Source organism: Drosophila eugracilis, unplaced genomic scaffold (genome assembly GCF_018153835.1).
Source record: "Drosophila eugracilis isolate 14026-0451.02 unplaced genomic scaffold, ASM1815383v1 contig_2154, whole genome shotgun sequence".
Classification (NCBI taxonomy): Eukaryota; Metazoa; Arthropoda; class Insecta; order Diptera; family Drosophilidae; genus Drosophila; species Drosophila eugracilis.
The window spans coordinates 4,523,632-4,537,092 of NW_024573038.1; the positions used below are offsets into that span (position 1 = coordinate 4,523,632).

Sequence of the window (13,461 nt, forward strand, 5' to 3'; positions counted from 1 at the left end):
TTCATAATGATAAATAAACCAATATGAACATTGTTCAAAAACAAAAACCGTGTAGTTCTTACTGGGTGAACGAAAAGCTTGTTTTGAATTCCTAGATTCCATAAGAAAATCAGTTATTAATATTTTCTAATTTTGAATTTAGAATTTGGAAAATATTAAAATTTGTATTTTTAAAGTAGAAACCTTTTACTTATTTTTTATTTTAACTATCTATCCGGAATTATAACTTTCATCACAATTTTCACACACTCCATACAGTTTGAGACATAAGCTTAGATTTTCTATTACCTTTTCAATCTGCTTTTCCTTTCGCAAAGCAAAAACTCGACTTGGTAAAAAGAACAACAACCACTTTATTTAACAGGATATTTACAGGACATCAAGCGGGGCAGTAAACACAAATCCACTCAGGATATCGGGAAGTATACTATCGTAATGCGGGATTAGCCCCACTCAGCTGGACTTCTTGAGCTTCTTGGCCTTCTGCCTTTCGTCCCACCACCTGGCATACCACTTGGCACTCCGCTCGGCACTCGTATCCGGATCGAAGAGTGGCATGTAGTCCATGTGAATGGAGGCTCTTAACCGATTATACATCAGCATCGAGGACGTGTAGGAGGCGATAGCGCGTAGGGAATACCGCAGGCGGTACTTAGTGTAAGGGTAAGCCACCCTTACCACCACCTCCAGCAGGAAGGCCAAAAAGAAGAATAGGAAGTGGGGTATGTACCACCAGCTAGTCTTCACCTTGAACCGTTCGCCCAGCACTGCCATCTTCTGGACAAATCTCGATACATCATTGATGCCCGTATCATCGGTGACAAAGACGGGCAAACCATTCACAGCTTTGTCGGATACTTTCAGGGTCTTATAGGCGCAGATATGTCCCCAGGCCACATTTCCAGCGTAGACCAACTGCTGCTTGCCACCCACTCCCGCGATCCTTGGGAAAACCCATCCCCTGGAAGAAAGATAGTCGAAGAGCTCTGTGATGAAGAGCGAATCACACTCGCCATAGGTCAACGGGGCACGAATGGCGCTGGTGGCCAGGTATTCTGCAAAGATGGAAATAAATTAATAAAATAATTATACAATGTATGTTCAATCCAGAAATTATACTTTAAACAAATAAAATTTATTATATTTATGTTAGAAATGTTAGAGTCTTACTGACCAGTCTTACCTTTTTGGTTATTTAGAGGAGCTCCATTTGAGTTGAGCACTATGTTTTCTGCTCTCAGTTTGCTGGACGCGTATCCTGGTACAAGGAACTGGCTGTCCTGGTCCCACAAGTTGGAACTATCTAGAGTTGGTGTGTCTGTCTTGGATTCCGTGGAGTTAATTACAGCTGAGAAGGTACTACGCCCCTTGAAGGGCACAAAGCAAACGGATGTACAGCTGGTGTAAACCAGACGCTTGACATTATTTTGGATGCACAGGTCGACCACGGATAAAGTACCTAAAATTCGATAAAAACAAGAAAAGATTTAAATCAGGTTGAGATAATTCTTCTATTCCGGAAATACACTGGCTAGTACACCTTAATGAGATCAAATCAAATCCAAAGACCGACCATAATCAAAGAAAATAGACTTCGAATTAACAGACAATGTAGTACTTTATCTGCTCACTCACCGTTCACATTCACGCGCTCCAGTTCATCGTAGTTGGGTGGATACTCGATTTTCACCGAGGCGGCGCAGTGGAAGACCCCGTCCACCCCTTCAAAAATGGGACTGAGTGCCTCCCGATCGCCTCCGATATCAGCCACATAGGTGTGCAGCAAGGTGGTCTCCTCATGTCCAATGTTGTTCTTGTAGGGTACAATATCCAGTGAACGGATCTCTTTGATGCCCAGCTCCTCCTTCCGCTCCAGCAATTGCTTGATGAGGTGCTGACCCAGAAATCCACTGCCGCCGGTTACGAGCACCACTTCCCCGCTTTTGTTGCTCATTGCGTCCGGGGTTCAAAGTGCACTGCTTTTTGGTTTAACTGCAATGAGACCGACTGCAGGTTATTTGGACTGGCTTAAGTAGTTAAGTGGAGTTTCCGTGAGAGTGGCTTTTATGGTCGCCAGCCTCATAAACCCGGCCACTTGGATATCATACATAAACTGGCTCATCATCAGCCGGCGACCTTCTTCGAGGGTCAGCGGAGCAGGTTTCCAAGTGACTCGGCGCGTTTTCAAATGATCGGCTTACGTGACACTCTGGCTAGCTAATAAAGGTGGCTACTATATTTAAACGTATGTACTTATAATTCATACTTTTGTAATAAAAAATTTCTCTGATTACTAAAATTATTTGTCTTCATACTTTGTGTAAACTTCATATTTAAGTTTATAGGGAATACAAGCCTTGCTTTCACTCGAGTCAAATACCATTTATTTAAAAAGTTTTGGAAATATAAGACTGGAAGATTTTGATAATTTGGTTAAATTTCTTCAAAATGAAAGTATAAATAATAATAATAAATCATGACTTTATTTCAATTTGAACTAATGGAATTCATATTTTTAGAGAGAGTGTTACCTTCCTAATTAAATCAACCAAAATATGGGGAAATAAAAAGGTTTTGAAAGCTGACAAAGAGTTAACCAAAATGGTCAAAAGTGATGGAAAACTTGTTTTGGGCACACGGAAAAGTTAAGGAAATTCGAATGTTAATTAAAATCAAGATTTAAAGTCCATTGACATTTTCGCCTTATGACTTTCGATTTCTGTTTCCTCTTAGTGTGTTACTTGGCCACGGTCAAATTTTGTGTGATTTTATTAGACGCAGTTCAGCAGCTAAGGCCGTTATGCAGACTCAAGACAAAACAACAAAACAAAACACGAATGGTAACGGCAGCAACATCTGCAACAGCAACATCTACAGCAGCAACATCTACATATGTACATCAGCAACACCAGCAAGTCCAGCAGCAATCTCAACAATGAGAAACACGGCTAAATGTGATAATGCTGACGCTGGGCTGGCTTACAGATTACAACACAGCATCATAACAATTACCACGAACTGGTTTGCGCGTCAACTATTTCGACATGCACGTCAAACAGTCGAATTTGGCATTTTTGCCTGACCATTTTGGCCACTTAACGTAATTGCACTTATCCATCTAGAAGACCGAAAATCACACTATAAATCAGTAGGGAACCCCGCTTACCAGAAGGGAGCTCTTTTGTGTTGGCAAACCTTTGAGTTTGCCTGCTGACTTGAAACTGTTAGTTGGCCATAAACAAAACTGCCTAAGACCGAAACGAGCGTTGCCAAACCGCTCGCCTATCGCTATCGCTCCTATCGATCGCAGCAATCACGCTTGGCGCTAACAATCGAAAGCTTTTCAAAATTCATCAGGTTTTTGGTAAAAGGTAATTTTTATTCAACAACAATTAAATGAATGTGGACAGTAAGTACGCTTAGTGATTACATAAATAGTTGTCTTCTCTTCCCATGCATTTAGTGGGGTGCTTAGGCAATTGCAATATTCAATAAGTACAGTGGTAATTGTTTTCGTTGCATCTCTTTCATCAATAACTTTCTATATCTTTATAAACTCCCTGGTAGATGTATAAAGTAAAGGAGAAGTAAAGGCCGTCGATACAAATGACTTTGGATTAGATTAGGATTAGGCGCGCTTAACCATTAACCATTAACGAGTACGGGGAATATAATTACGGATATACAATTACGAATACGAATACAAAACGGTGTTTAGTACAATTAAAAATTCTGTTCACATTTCGGTTTGGTTTATTACAACAATATCATGTAAATGCCGATGTAGATGCCCCATCCGTATGTACTTAGGTATATGTGGGCATATTGGGGGTGTATATAAGTTGTAAGTACCGACTTTAAGTACCGACTAACGACAGCTGACTTGGTGGATTATATTGCATCTTCGCAAACATAAATAATGGGACATAGTATATTACATTAAATTACACGTACGAATAAACTATAATTATCTAGCAATTTCATTAAGTTACACATACAAAACACAATTGGTTTTCACAAACATTTTCCGTTCTCAATTCTCAGCCTAATGCTATTTAGGTGCATTTTGATGCATAATTGGAGTGACGTGAAGCGATGAACTCAGGTTCTACGTAATCGTAATTTAACATGAATGTTGATTGTGTACATTAAACTAGTTTTATGTATATAACTCTCTCTTTCTGTACTGTATATATCAGTATAGTGTAGTATAGTATTGTAAATAGTATATAGTATGCATGGGTATTATGGGTGTGCCTTTTTCCAGTAGCAACATTTCAACTAACATTATTTACTTCGCTATTACAAGTACGGTTCTTTATTAGCTATTATTGTTGTTATTGTTTCTGTCGCCGTTCCACAGTTGCTATCCATCAAGGTATTCCTTTCTCATTCCTATCCCGCTCCCCGTCTCAATAGGAAAGCGCTGAGGGCGATCGCGAGCCAACTGTGAAATCTTTGTACACCGAAAACACAGATATCTGCGGAAGAGCAAAAATATTGAATTAAAAATACACCCACAACTCATAAGAGGGCACATCCCGTCCCGCCATAGCTGGCATAGTTGTGCCAATCCCCATATTGGCCACTTTAATTGCCGACTCTTGCGTCACAGTCAAGAACTGCAGCGTGGCCCTGGCAGATAGCCAGCAACCAAATAAAAGTTGGCAGCATCTTGTGGGTGCGGAAAATGGGACAGCATCTGGCCTTTCGACACATGTGCTCCGGCGATGCGAATCGTTGTGATATCAGTTCAAGAGCAGACGCCTTATCAGTGCCGGCTAATTCCAAAAATAGGAACTCACTTTTGTGGGTGTGTTTTACGTATAATTTATCTAGGGGATGAATAGTAATTGCTGAACACTCTTGAGATATTTTGACTTATAATTTATAGACCAACTTTGATCTTCTCAAGAACCAACAGTCGAAAAATCTTTCTTATAACATTTTTCTGAGATATACCGAACGAAACAGTCATGATTTATGATGAATAAAAGTCATATTGACTTCGCTTATTATTATTATTAAGCTTACGACTTAAAATAAAAAAAAATGATTAGAAAAATAACTTCTTTTAATAAATACAATTTTTATTTTTTAATAGAATTATTTCAATAGCACTTTCTACAATTTCAAAACACGAAAATAGTTTCTGTGTAGGCATTTGTTGTTTCACTAGGAAATAATTGACTTTTTCTTTGTATACTTCTGACCCGCTGAGAACTAGTATTCTGATTTTTTTGAAAGAGGGGGGCAATAATGATATAACACCCATAATTTCTGTAGAAAAATGTATCATAGGGAGGTAGTACAGCGGACGATAAATTCTATTTTTGCATAACACTTTAGAATTAAAGAATTATATGCTATTCTATAGAAACTGATAATTTGTGTTCTTTACGTGCCTGGCCTTCTTTCTGACTTTCCCACTTTGTACTTCTTTGTGCAGTCATACAAAACGACCATTCTTTTTCCTGCTTCCGGTGCTACAACTGCAAACTCACCTTGTCTTTTAATTGCTGGCACAGTTTCTGGCCATTCATCAGCAGCAGTAGCACATCATTTAGCCACTGGACGGATGCCTCCGCCTGGCGGGAATCGAAGCGCATAGTGCCCTGATTGTTCAGCAGCTGGTAGACGGCAATGATTAGCTTGTGGCTCTGCAGGTAAAAGCTTACGGCCAAATCCTCGGGCAGATTGGGGACCAACGACTTCATATTGCGACCCTTGATCAGCTCATCAATAGGCTTTTTCTTGGGCACTAGCAGACTGTTTCTGCCACGCTGCAGGGCATCCAAAATGTTGCCTATCACATGCAGCACTTCATCGGAGGTTCTGTGGGGAGAACATGTGTATATTTATAACCTCGAATCACAATCTTATGCAAAACAAAACGTGACTCACTTGAAGTGATAAGAGTCGTCGACATCGTCTATGTGATTTATGGCGGTCTGCAGATGATTAGCCGCATCCTGGACCTGCTGCAGCTTCCAGGGCGAGTCATGTGTAATGGAGGTACGTTGTGTTTGGCTCGGGGCCTTACACAGCTTAAAGCTAATGTCCTGAAAAAGAAAGTTTAGAATTAGTATCAGATCGAGGGAAAATAATTCTGTAAATACATTTTTAGTAAGAGATAAGAAAAATATGTATGATCTTCACTTTACTTAAATCTATTTAATTAAAAACAAAATTAGGTAATAAAAATTGTAATACTCTTGTTAAAATAGTTTCAAGATTGGATATACAAGAAACAAATGTCAAAGATATTAAAAATTTCAAGCCATCGTAACTTTATAAAACTATATTTCCTAGCTGAATAATCTCTGTGAATTCTTAAATTCATTCACCCAATTTTAATCAATTCATTTTTGACTGAATCATTAGTGTGTAAGAACCCTAGAGTCTATTCGTGCAAATTGCGGTTTAGGAAATGGTACCTCTTAGGGTATTCCCCATCACTAGCGCGGAAGTTACCGTTTATCCGAAGACTGAATCATCTCTACTAACTAGATAATACCGCCTATTTTCTTTTAAAGAAATTAGTGGTTCCGGTTGGGGAACTAGTCGGTGTATTTCCCCACCACTTTGCGGGGGAGTTACTGTCACTTACAGCCTGCGTGATGGCATCGCCCGTTAGTGTTAGCACGGCCTTCAGCTGATCGGGCGACACGGTGAGTATGAACTTCTCAGTCTTCTTTCCCTCGTTCTCGTACAGGGGCACGGGAAACCGATGGGCACATTCCTAGGGATTACGATATAATCGTTACACAGATATGAGCACATTTGATCCGTTTTTATACTTACCACCAGAATGGTCCTTAGTTGCTTCAGTATCGCGTGTACTTCTTGCCTCAGCACCCACTCGAACTCAATTTGCTGTGCGAACGATGCGGGTTTTGCATATTATCATGTTCCAGAATTGTGTATTTTGTATTTCGGGGTCCCGCCAGCCACAGATTATATAGGTATGTCAGTCAGTGGGTTTGTATTTTTGCGATAGCGCCATCAAACAAAGCACGTTCCGTGTACAAATCAATAAAGTCGAGTGTGCGGGGGCGGCGGTAGAAAAGCAGGAAGAATAGAACATCAGCGACAATCGATAATCAATTAGTCAATATATAAAGTGAAGCCCAATTAATCGCTTTTTTGGCAACGGTTGTTATTGTTTTTGTTGCTGGTACGCCGTTGTCATGGATTCACATTCACATCGGTTTTAAACTATCAGAAAACTCACCAAATTGAGGGCTTCCTCACGCTCCGTGTCCGCGAGCATTTTCATCGCGCTTTTCGGCTTTTTCCGCGCTGGTAAAAATCTGCGCTTGTGTCCGCTTTCCGCTGAAGCAACGCCAGCAATTTGTATTGTGAGCGCTGTAATTTTTGTTTTTATTTCAGTTGTTGTTGTTTAATTAGGAGCAGTGTTGCCAAGTGTTAAAACAGGTTGCGAGCAGAACTAAATCTCTCAAAAATACCATTTTAATACTAAGCTTTAGACGGAGGCCGCGTAATTCAAAAAATTCAATTAAATCTGCATAGCTTTTATAACGATGTTAAAATATAATATTAATATTAATATAATGTTGAAGTCAACAACAAGTGAAGGGAAACAATATTTTCATCTTTTGGTCATGTAGTAACAAAAAATAATTTGACACTGGAGTAAAGATGAGAAGTTTTTACTTTTAGCGTCAAAGAATAAAAACTGTTTAATCCATTCCAATAAATATTTATGTGTTCTCATCCACTCTCTGTTATTTTCGATACGTAATGATAAATTCAATACTGATTTGTAGCATTAAATTACAGCCTAACAAGTTTGAAAATTTTAAAAATATTTTTAACTACTTAAATTTACAAATCAAAATATCTACCAAATCTAGTATTTAGTCTCGAGGCCTCACAACCCTGCTTGCGATACTGCTTAGCTCAGTGTTCGCTAACGCGAACGCATTACAGTATGCTGTTAAATAAGTTTTTTTTTTTATAACTAAACATTGAATAGTAGATAACAACTATTTAAAAATTAAAAAAGATAACTAAAAGTTGAATATATACAATAAATAATTCCATTTATCTTTTAAGCCCCAAATTATCATAAATAGCTATCTGCGTAACATCCCCTGTAACTGCTTAAAACACTGCTTGATTTGGCGCCAAATTTAAATTGAATTGAAACAAGTACGCTACTTACGTTTTCGTGTGGGCGGGGGTGTAGTAAGCATGGTTGTTTCCGGGACCGTGTTGAGAACATGTTGAGGATATCCGCTGGTGCTCCGCTGACGATGAAGCGGCTGGAACGACCAGTTGTTGGTGGTACTTGAACAAATAGAAAAGCAGATAATCATTCCAGTTAGTTTTGGTTGTTCGCGAATTACAAGCGATTTGTTTGCCTTTCATTTTTTGGGACGGACAATTGTGTTTTTCGTTATCATGTTTGCGACTGCTTTCGGCTTGATTTGATTCAAAGTCAAGTGCTAATTGGTGGCCCATTGTTGTGACTCACGTCACAGGCGGCTGACGTCGGCGTCTGGTTTCTGCCGCTGAGCTGCAGAATTTTCCCGTATGGCCAGCCGAAACCCAGCCAAAAAGCCCCTCTCCACCTGCTAGATTGACTGCAGCGCGTGTCTGTAAACCGGTGGCAATGGCATTTGTTTTCAATCATGGCTGAAATTACAAAAGGCCACGGGAATAAAAAAGCGCTTATCAAGCGAACTTGACAATCGCCGCAGAAACACACAAACACTTCTATTCACACACGCACAAATTTACAACAGCGCCGGCCGTTTATCAGGTCCAATTTTTTGTTTTATAATTTATTTGATAAGCCAATGTCAAGCTAAAAATTGAAAAGGCCACAAGAGAATAATATGGATGAAAGGCAGGTGCCTCCTAAAAAGTTTATGCCATCATAAATTTTTATTGGCATGGCCCATTGGTTGCGGCTTTGCGGCATTTAACACGTTCGCATTCTTGATTCATCATTCTTGGCCACACACGCACGCACAGTCACACATACACACACAGATCGAACGAATAACCGAATAAGCCAAAACAAACAACATTTTGTTACTGTTATTATATAAACAATAACGGTACAGCTTGAGCTTTCTTTACCTCTGCGGCATATTGGATATATCGCCCGCTCGACGCCCGCCTCCTTTTCTTTATCAATCGCAAACCGCGAATCACGAGACTCTATGTCGAAAAAAAGGCGGAAAACTCGGGGATAGTTCAGTTTTCGGTGGGCCTTCAATTTACAGCGGAAGGGAGAGCCACCGGAATCGTAAAATAGTGGGATCGTAGAGTCGCGGATTCGTAGAAACGTGGAAGCGGTACGACGTTCGACGCTCGACGTCTAGCGCTCAACTCAGCGGTATAAAACACCATCAAAACGACGAGGCCAATGCTCGCTTTGTAGACTTGTCGCGTTAACGTGGTTAAGACGGGGAGCTTTTGGCCAGGCAGCTTTCTTCTGAGGGCTTCTCTTCGCCAATCGAAGCTACAAGAAGTCAAAATGTAGGTAGTTCAGCAGGCGGTAAGAGCACATAATATTTATTTATTTAATAATAGAAAAGCAAAAGGAGGACAGTCGAAAACTGGCCAAAACAAACTGATTTGGCTGCTCTATTTAAATATAAATATGATGTTATTTTTGTTACTTTGAACATTAGATCAAGTTGAGAGTGATTAGATTTTAAACTATAACTAATCTTAGAGTGTTCTCTTCGCTGAAATTGTAGAAACATAATATTAGTTAAATACGTTACTAAAATAAATCTATATATATTTAACCTCCTAAAACTAAGGATATTTATTATTTGTTTTGTTTGTTTTAGCAAATTTTTTATGGTCAAAATTTTACCTTATTATTATTATTAATATAATCATTAACGTAAACCAACCTTTAACTATTTTTAGCATTTAAATAAATCTTGTCAACAAATTAAATAAACATTTCAAAAATAGATACTACTAATTAAACTGGAAATGTTAGCTTCCATTTATAGAAAACCTTCAAGGCCAAGAAGAAGTGTATTGCTGGTTTTGTTCTTTTGTTTAGAAGGCTCTGCGGCTTTTTGAAAATATGGAACAATAAAAAGCAATCAAAACGGGCTATAATAAATATTTAACCATACTAAATCATTTATTTATGGATCAATAAAAGCAGCGGGTATCCTCCTTCAGTAAAAAAATAAGAAACCAAAGAAAACATTTGAAGTGGTTTGCTTTTCTGTAGCAAATGGGAAATCCAAGTCAAACATGAAAAATAAATAAATTTAAATTTGTCTCTGAGAAGAAAACTAGTGACTAATTGCCGGTTCATTCATCTTAAGTTTATTCTTGGCCAGCATTTAAAACTTGTCAAATGTTGATTTTCGTTAAGTCCGGCGGAAGTATAAATAATATTCACAACAAGCGAAAAGTGCACTATAACCGTTGGGAATTCCTAGACATATTATAAGAGTGAATAAAATTTACGGCACTGCCATTGTTTACCCTCATTATCAAAGTGAAATATATGGGTAGCTGTTTGTTTGGCGGCAAAAAGTAATCCAAAGACAAACAAAGAAAGAAGTGGACTGTTTTTTTGTGTTTTTGCTATAGCATAACATTTATTTTTTCGCATACACAGTATTCCGTTGCTCTTTTAGTATAAAAAAGTAGTACAAAAGTTCTATTTCTACTCGTGTTTGGCATTGTCAAACTGAAGTACGTGGATTTGTTTGCTCCCTTGAAACAAAACAAAAAAAAAACTCAGGGAAAATGCAAATAAAAAGTGAAACAAGTGTGCAAATAGGAGCAAACAAACGTGTGCCCAACAGGTGTGTGTGTAGTGAGTGTGTGTGTGCTTGTGTGTTTGGGTGCTTTTCCAAGGGGTGGTGGGTGGTTTTTGGTTGAGTGGGTGGGTGGCAGACGCATTGCGTTTATTTACTCGCCGGTCATCATCTCCATGAATTCTGTAAATTAAACAAAACGACAGACATTAAACCGATGCCACATAGCCAGAGCAACCGCTATATGCATTTATAAATAAATATTCCATAAACACGAAAACAAAAATGTTAATACATATACTCCTATATGAGAGGATGAAATATGAAATGAGAAATGCGTGTGGAATATGTTCGGAATCGGATTTGTGTGTCGCGACTAAAAATAGCCATCGATATGCTCCATGGGAGCGGTGATCAAGCTGTCATAATCGAGCGATCGAGGGATCCCGCGATCTCAAGATCATCGCAATTTATGATCACTATATGTTGCTCGTATGTGGGTGTACGATGGCAAGCCACTAGAATGTGGCACACTATCCAACTATTAATGTACAACTATGTATACGCCCACTCACCATCGAAATCCACTGTACCGGAGCCATCAGAATCGATCTCCTCGATCATGATGTCCAATTCCTGTTCGGTCAGTTGGTCGTCCAGCTCCTTGAGGATCTCCTTCAGGCAGGTGGTAGGAATGAAACCGTTGCCCTGCTTGTCATACAGACGGAATGCCTCGCGCAGCTCCTTCTGCATGGCCTCAGCGTCCTCCTCCACGATGAACTTGGCAGCCAGCTGCACGAACTCACCGAATTCCAGGCGACCGGACTCTGAAAAAAGTCAAACATAACGTATACCATATAATTAGCTGAAAAACTGACTGTCTGGAAATCTAAAGGCTAATGATGGAGGCGCCGAAACTGCGATGATCATAAATCAATGACAGCGTGAAACTGAAATATGATCATCATCAGTCGATAGTGAATCATCTTTGAATTAGTGTAATAGCCAGATTTTTTTTTGGGTTTCTTAGTTATAATAATTAACAATTTGAAACTGTCTAGAGGTAATTGGATATTTCCCCATATTTTAATATGCTAATAACTAATATTTTATCTTTATTCATTTAATGAAATAATAATAATAATATTCATTTGTTGGTTTTGTGATAAAATTTAATATTTTTCCGCAATTTGTTTTAAATTATTGTATTTTTAATTAATTTTAGATAGATAGATATTTTTGCTGCAAATGGAAAATATTATTTTGTATAATTTTTCATTGCTTGCTTCTCATTTGCTTTGTAACTTTTTATACGAATTTACCAAAAATAATATTTGTGTCTCGTTAATTTGTTAAAATGTTTTTCACTTTCGACCTTTTTGCAATTAAATTAAATTTATATATACTCGTATATGCCACTCAAACTGTAAATAGGCTATATTCCACTTATTATTTTAATTGGTATTCTACTTGACGTGAATATTGCAGCTTTTCAGACACCAAATTGTTTCTATTTTTAATAGGAAACTAGAAAAATTCTAGTTCGCCCATTAAAGATTTTAAATGAAGGTTTACTTACTGTCTTCGTCGACCTCCTCAATAAGTTCCTCCAGGATCTTCTTGTCGAAGGGCTGACCTGTAATCCCAAAAAGGATAAGTACTCCCATACGGGATTAGATACCTAAAGTTCAAGGACTTACCCATCAGGCGCAGGATATCGGCGACCATCTCGGTGGGGATCGAGCCAGTCTTCTGGTGATCGAAGCTGTTGAAAGCCTTCTGGAGCACGGCAATCTGCTCGGGGGTAAGATCTTCATCCTGGAATAATAAAAAAGGAAGTTTATTTCTTAGTGGTAATCCTTTGGAAGACAGAAAGGTCTTATGTGCTTACGACGCTGCTCATGTTGCTGCTGTTTGTGTTTTGAGTAATGTGTCTATAGGATCTGTCTGATCAGCTTTATCTCACGAACCGATCGCCACGGAATATTCGTTCCAACTACGAGGCTGCGCGGATGCGTTTTCCAAAATATAGACCAGAATCGGTGAACTTGCCACGCACACAAAACAAAAACGGAAAAGCGGAAAAACACGAACACGGCCGATCGGTGGATATGCGGATCGTTGGAGTATATGTAGCGTTTTTCCACGCCGCTGCCTGAATTTTATTGTTTTTTAGAAATAACTGTAAATGTGCGATGTGGGAAAAAGCGAAAATAAAACGCGATCGGAGCGGATCCCGCCGCATTCGCTGCCGGAGACTGAATACGAGCCGTATAGTGGTTTTCCATGCCCAATGATCGGTTGTTGTTGGAGCATTCAATGGAGTGGGATTGGAGGAGCAGAAGTAGCTAGAGGGGCAGCCATGATATCTGCATATGTGCGCCAGCCAGCTATAATGCGATGCGTTGCGCTGCGTCCCCCGGATCCACAATTAAACAACAAGATCGGAGGTATATATATTCATACATTCATTTAAACGCCACCAGATGCACGACAACAATAGGGCGCGATTTGGAGAAATCGCCACTAGAGCAATGCCCCATCTTTATTCACATCCAGTACGAGGCAGGTGGGTGGAACTATTGGGAATCTTCTCGAGAATTACCTCGAGTTCATTACTTGACCGAAAATACATTTTCCTTTGTTTACATTTTAATTGTCAAAATACAATGTTTCTATTTAATGGATA

At 39.0% G+C, this 13,461-nt stretch overlaps 3 protein-coding genes across 3 annotated transcripts; all 3 read right to left on the reverse strand.

Moving 5' to 3' along the window:
• Positions 1-333: 333 nt before the first annotated feature.
• LOC108114592 (3 beta-hydroxysteroid dehydrogenase/Delta 5-->4-isomerase) lies at positions 334-3,227 on the reverse strand. The gene is made up of 4 exons (XM_017225649.2): positions 3,167-3,227; positions 1,636-1,992; positions 1,184-1,459; positions 334-1,055 (listed from the first exon to the last, which is right to left on the reverse strand). The coding sequence occupies exons 2-4, from the start codon at positions 1,952-1,954 to the stop codon at positions 454-456; spliced, it is 1,197 nt and encodes a 398-aa protein (XP_017081138.1). The 5' UTR covers positions 1,955-1,992; positions 3,167-3,227; the 3' UTR covers positions 334-453.
• A 131-nt stretch (positions 3,228-3,358) lies between these two features.
• On the reverse strand, positions 3,359-9,201 carry LOC108114594 (protein rogdi). The gene is made up of 8 exons (XM_017225650.1): positions 9,112-9,201; positions 8,189-8,313; positions 7,235-7,368; positions 6,805-6,876; positions 6,611-6,742; positions 5,905-6,062; positions 5,505-5,835; positions 3,359-4,481 (listed from the first exon to the last, which is right to left on the reverse strand). The coding sequence occupies exons 1-8, from the start codon at positions 9,120-9,122 to the stop codon at positions 4,413-4,415; spliced, it is 1,032 nt and encodes a 343-aa protein (XP_017081139.1). The 5' UTR covers positions 9,123-9,201; the 3' UTR covers positions 3,359-4,412.
• A 1,379-nt stretch (positions 9,202-10,580) lies between these two features.
• On the reverse strand, positions 10,581-12,824 carry LOC108114709 (troponin C). Its single transcript, XM_017225808.2, has 5 exons — positions 12,664-12,824; positions 12,473-12,590; positions 12,352-12,408; positions 11,348-11,599; positions 10,581-10,955 (listed from the first exon to the last, which is right to left on the reverse strand). Exons 1-5 carry the CDS (start codon positions 12,673-12,675, stop codon positions 10,927-10,929), a joined length of 468 nt encoding a protein of 155 aa, XP_017081297.1. The 5' UTR covers positions 12,676-12,824; the 3' UTR covers positions 10,581-10,926.
• Between the last annotated feature and the right edge of the window lie 637 nt (positions 12,825-13,461).

What these genes read in the sequence shown, in the direction of transcription:
- LOC108114594 (XM_017225650.1), bottom strand. An exon ending in GACGACTCTTATCACTTCAA is followed by an intron (nt 5,836 to 5,904) that starts GTGAGTCACGTT and finishes TTCTCCCCACAG; the next exon opens with AACCTCCGATGAAGTGCTGC. An exon ending in GCCAGCAATTAAAAGACAAG is followed by an intron (nt 4,482 to 5,504) that starts GTGAGTTTGCAG and finishes GCTCTTCCGCAG; the next exon opens with ATATCTGTGTTTTCGGTGTA.
- LOC108114592 (XM_017225649.2), bottom strand. Translation starts at nt 1,954, where the DNA reads ATGAGCAACAAAAGCGGGGAAGTGGTGCTCGTAACCGGCGGCAGTGGA. An exon ending in GGAGCGCGTGAATGTGAACG is followed by an intron (nt 1,460 to 1,635) that starts GTGAGTGAGCAG and finishes ATCGAATTTTAG; the next exon opens with GTACTTTATCCGTGGTCGAC. An exon ending in TCCTCTAAATAACCAAAAAG is followed by an intron (nt 1,056 to 1,183) that starts GTAAGACTGGTC and finishes CCATCTTTGCAG; the next exon opens with AATACCTGGCCACCAGCGCC.
- LOC108114709 (XM_017225808.2), bottom strand. An exon ending in CGATATCCTGCGCCTGATGG is followed by an intron (nt 12,409 to 12,472) that starts GTAAGTCCTTGA and finishes TTGGGATTACAG; the next exon opens with GTCAGCCCTTCGACAAGAAG. An exon ending in CGGTACAGTGGATTTCGATG is followed by an intron (nt 10,956 to 11,347) that starts GTGAGTGGGCGT and finishes TTTAATTTACAG; the next exon opens with AATTCATGGAGATGATGACC.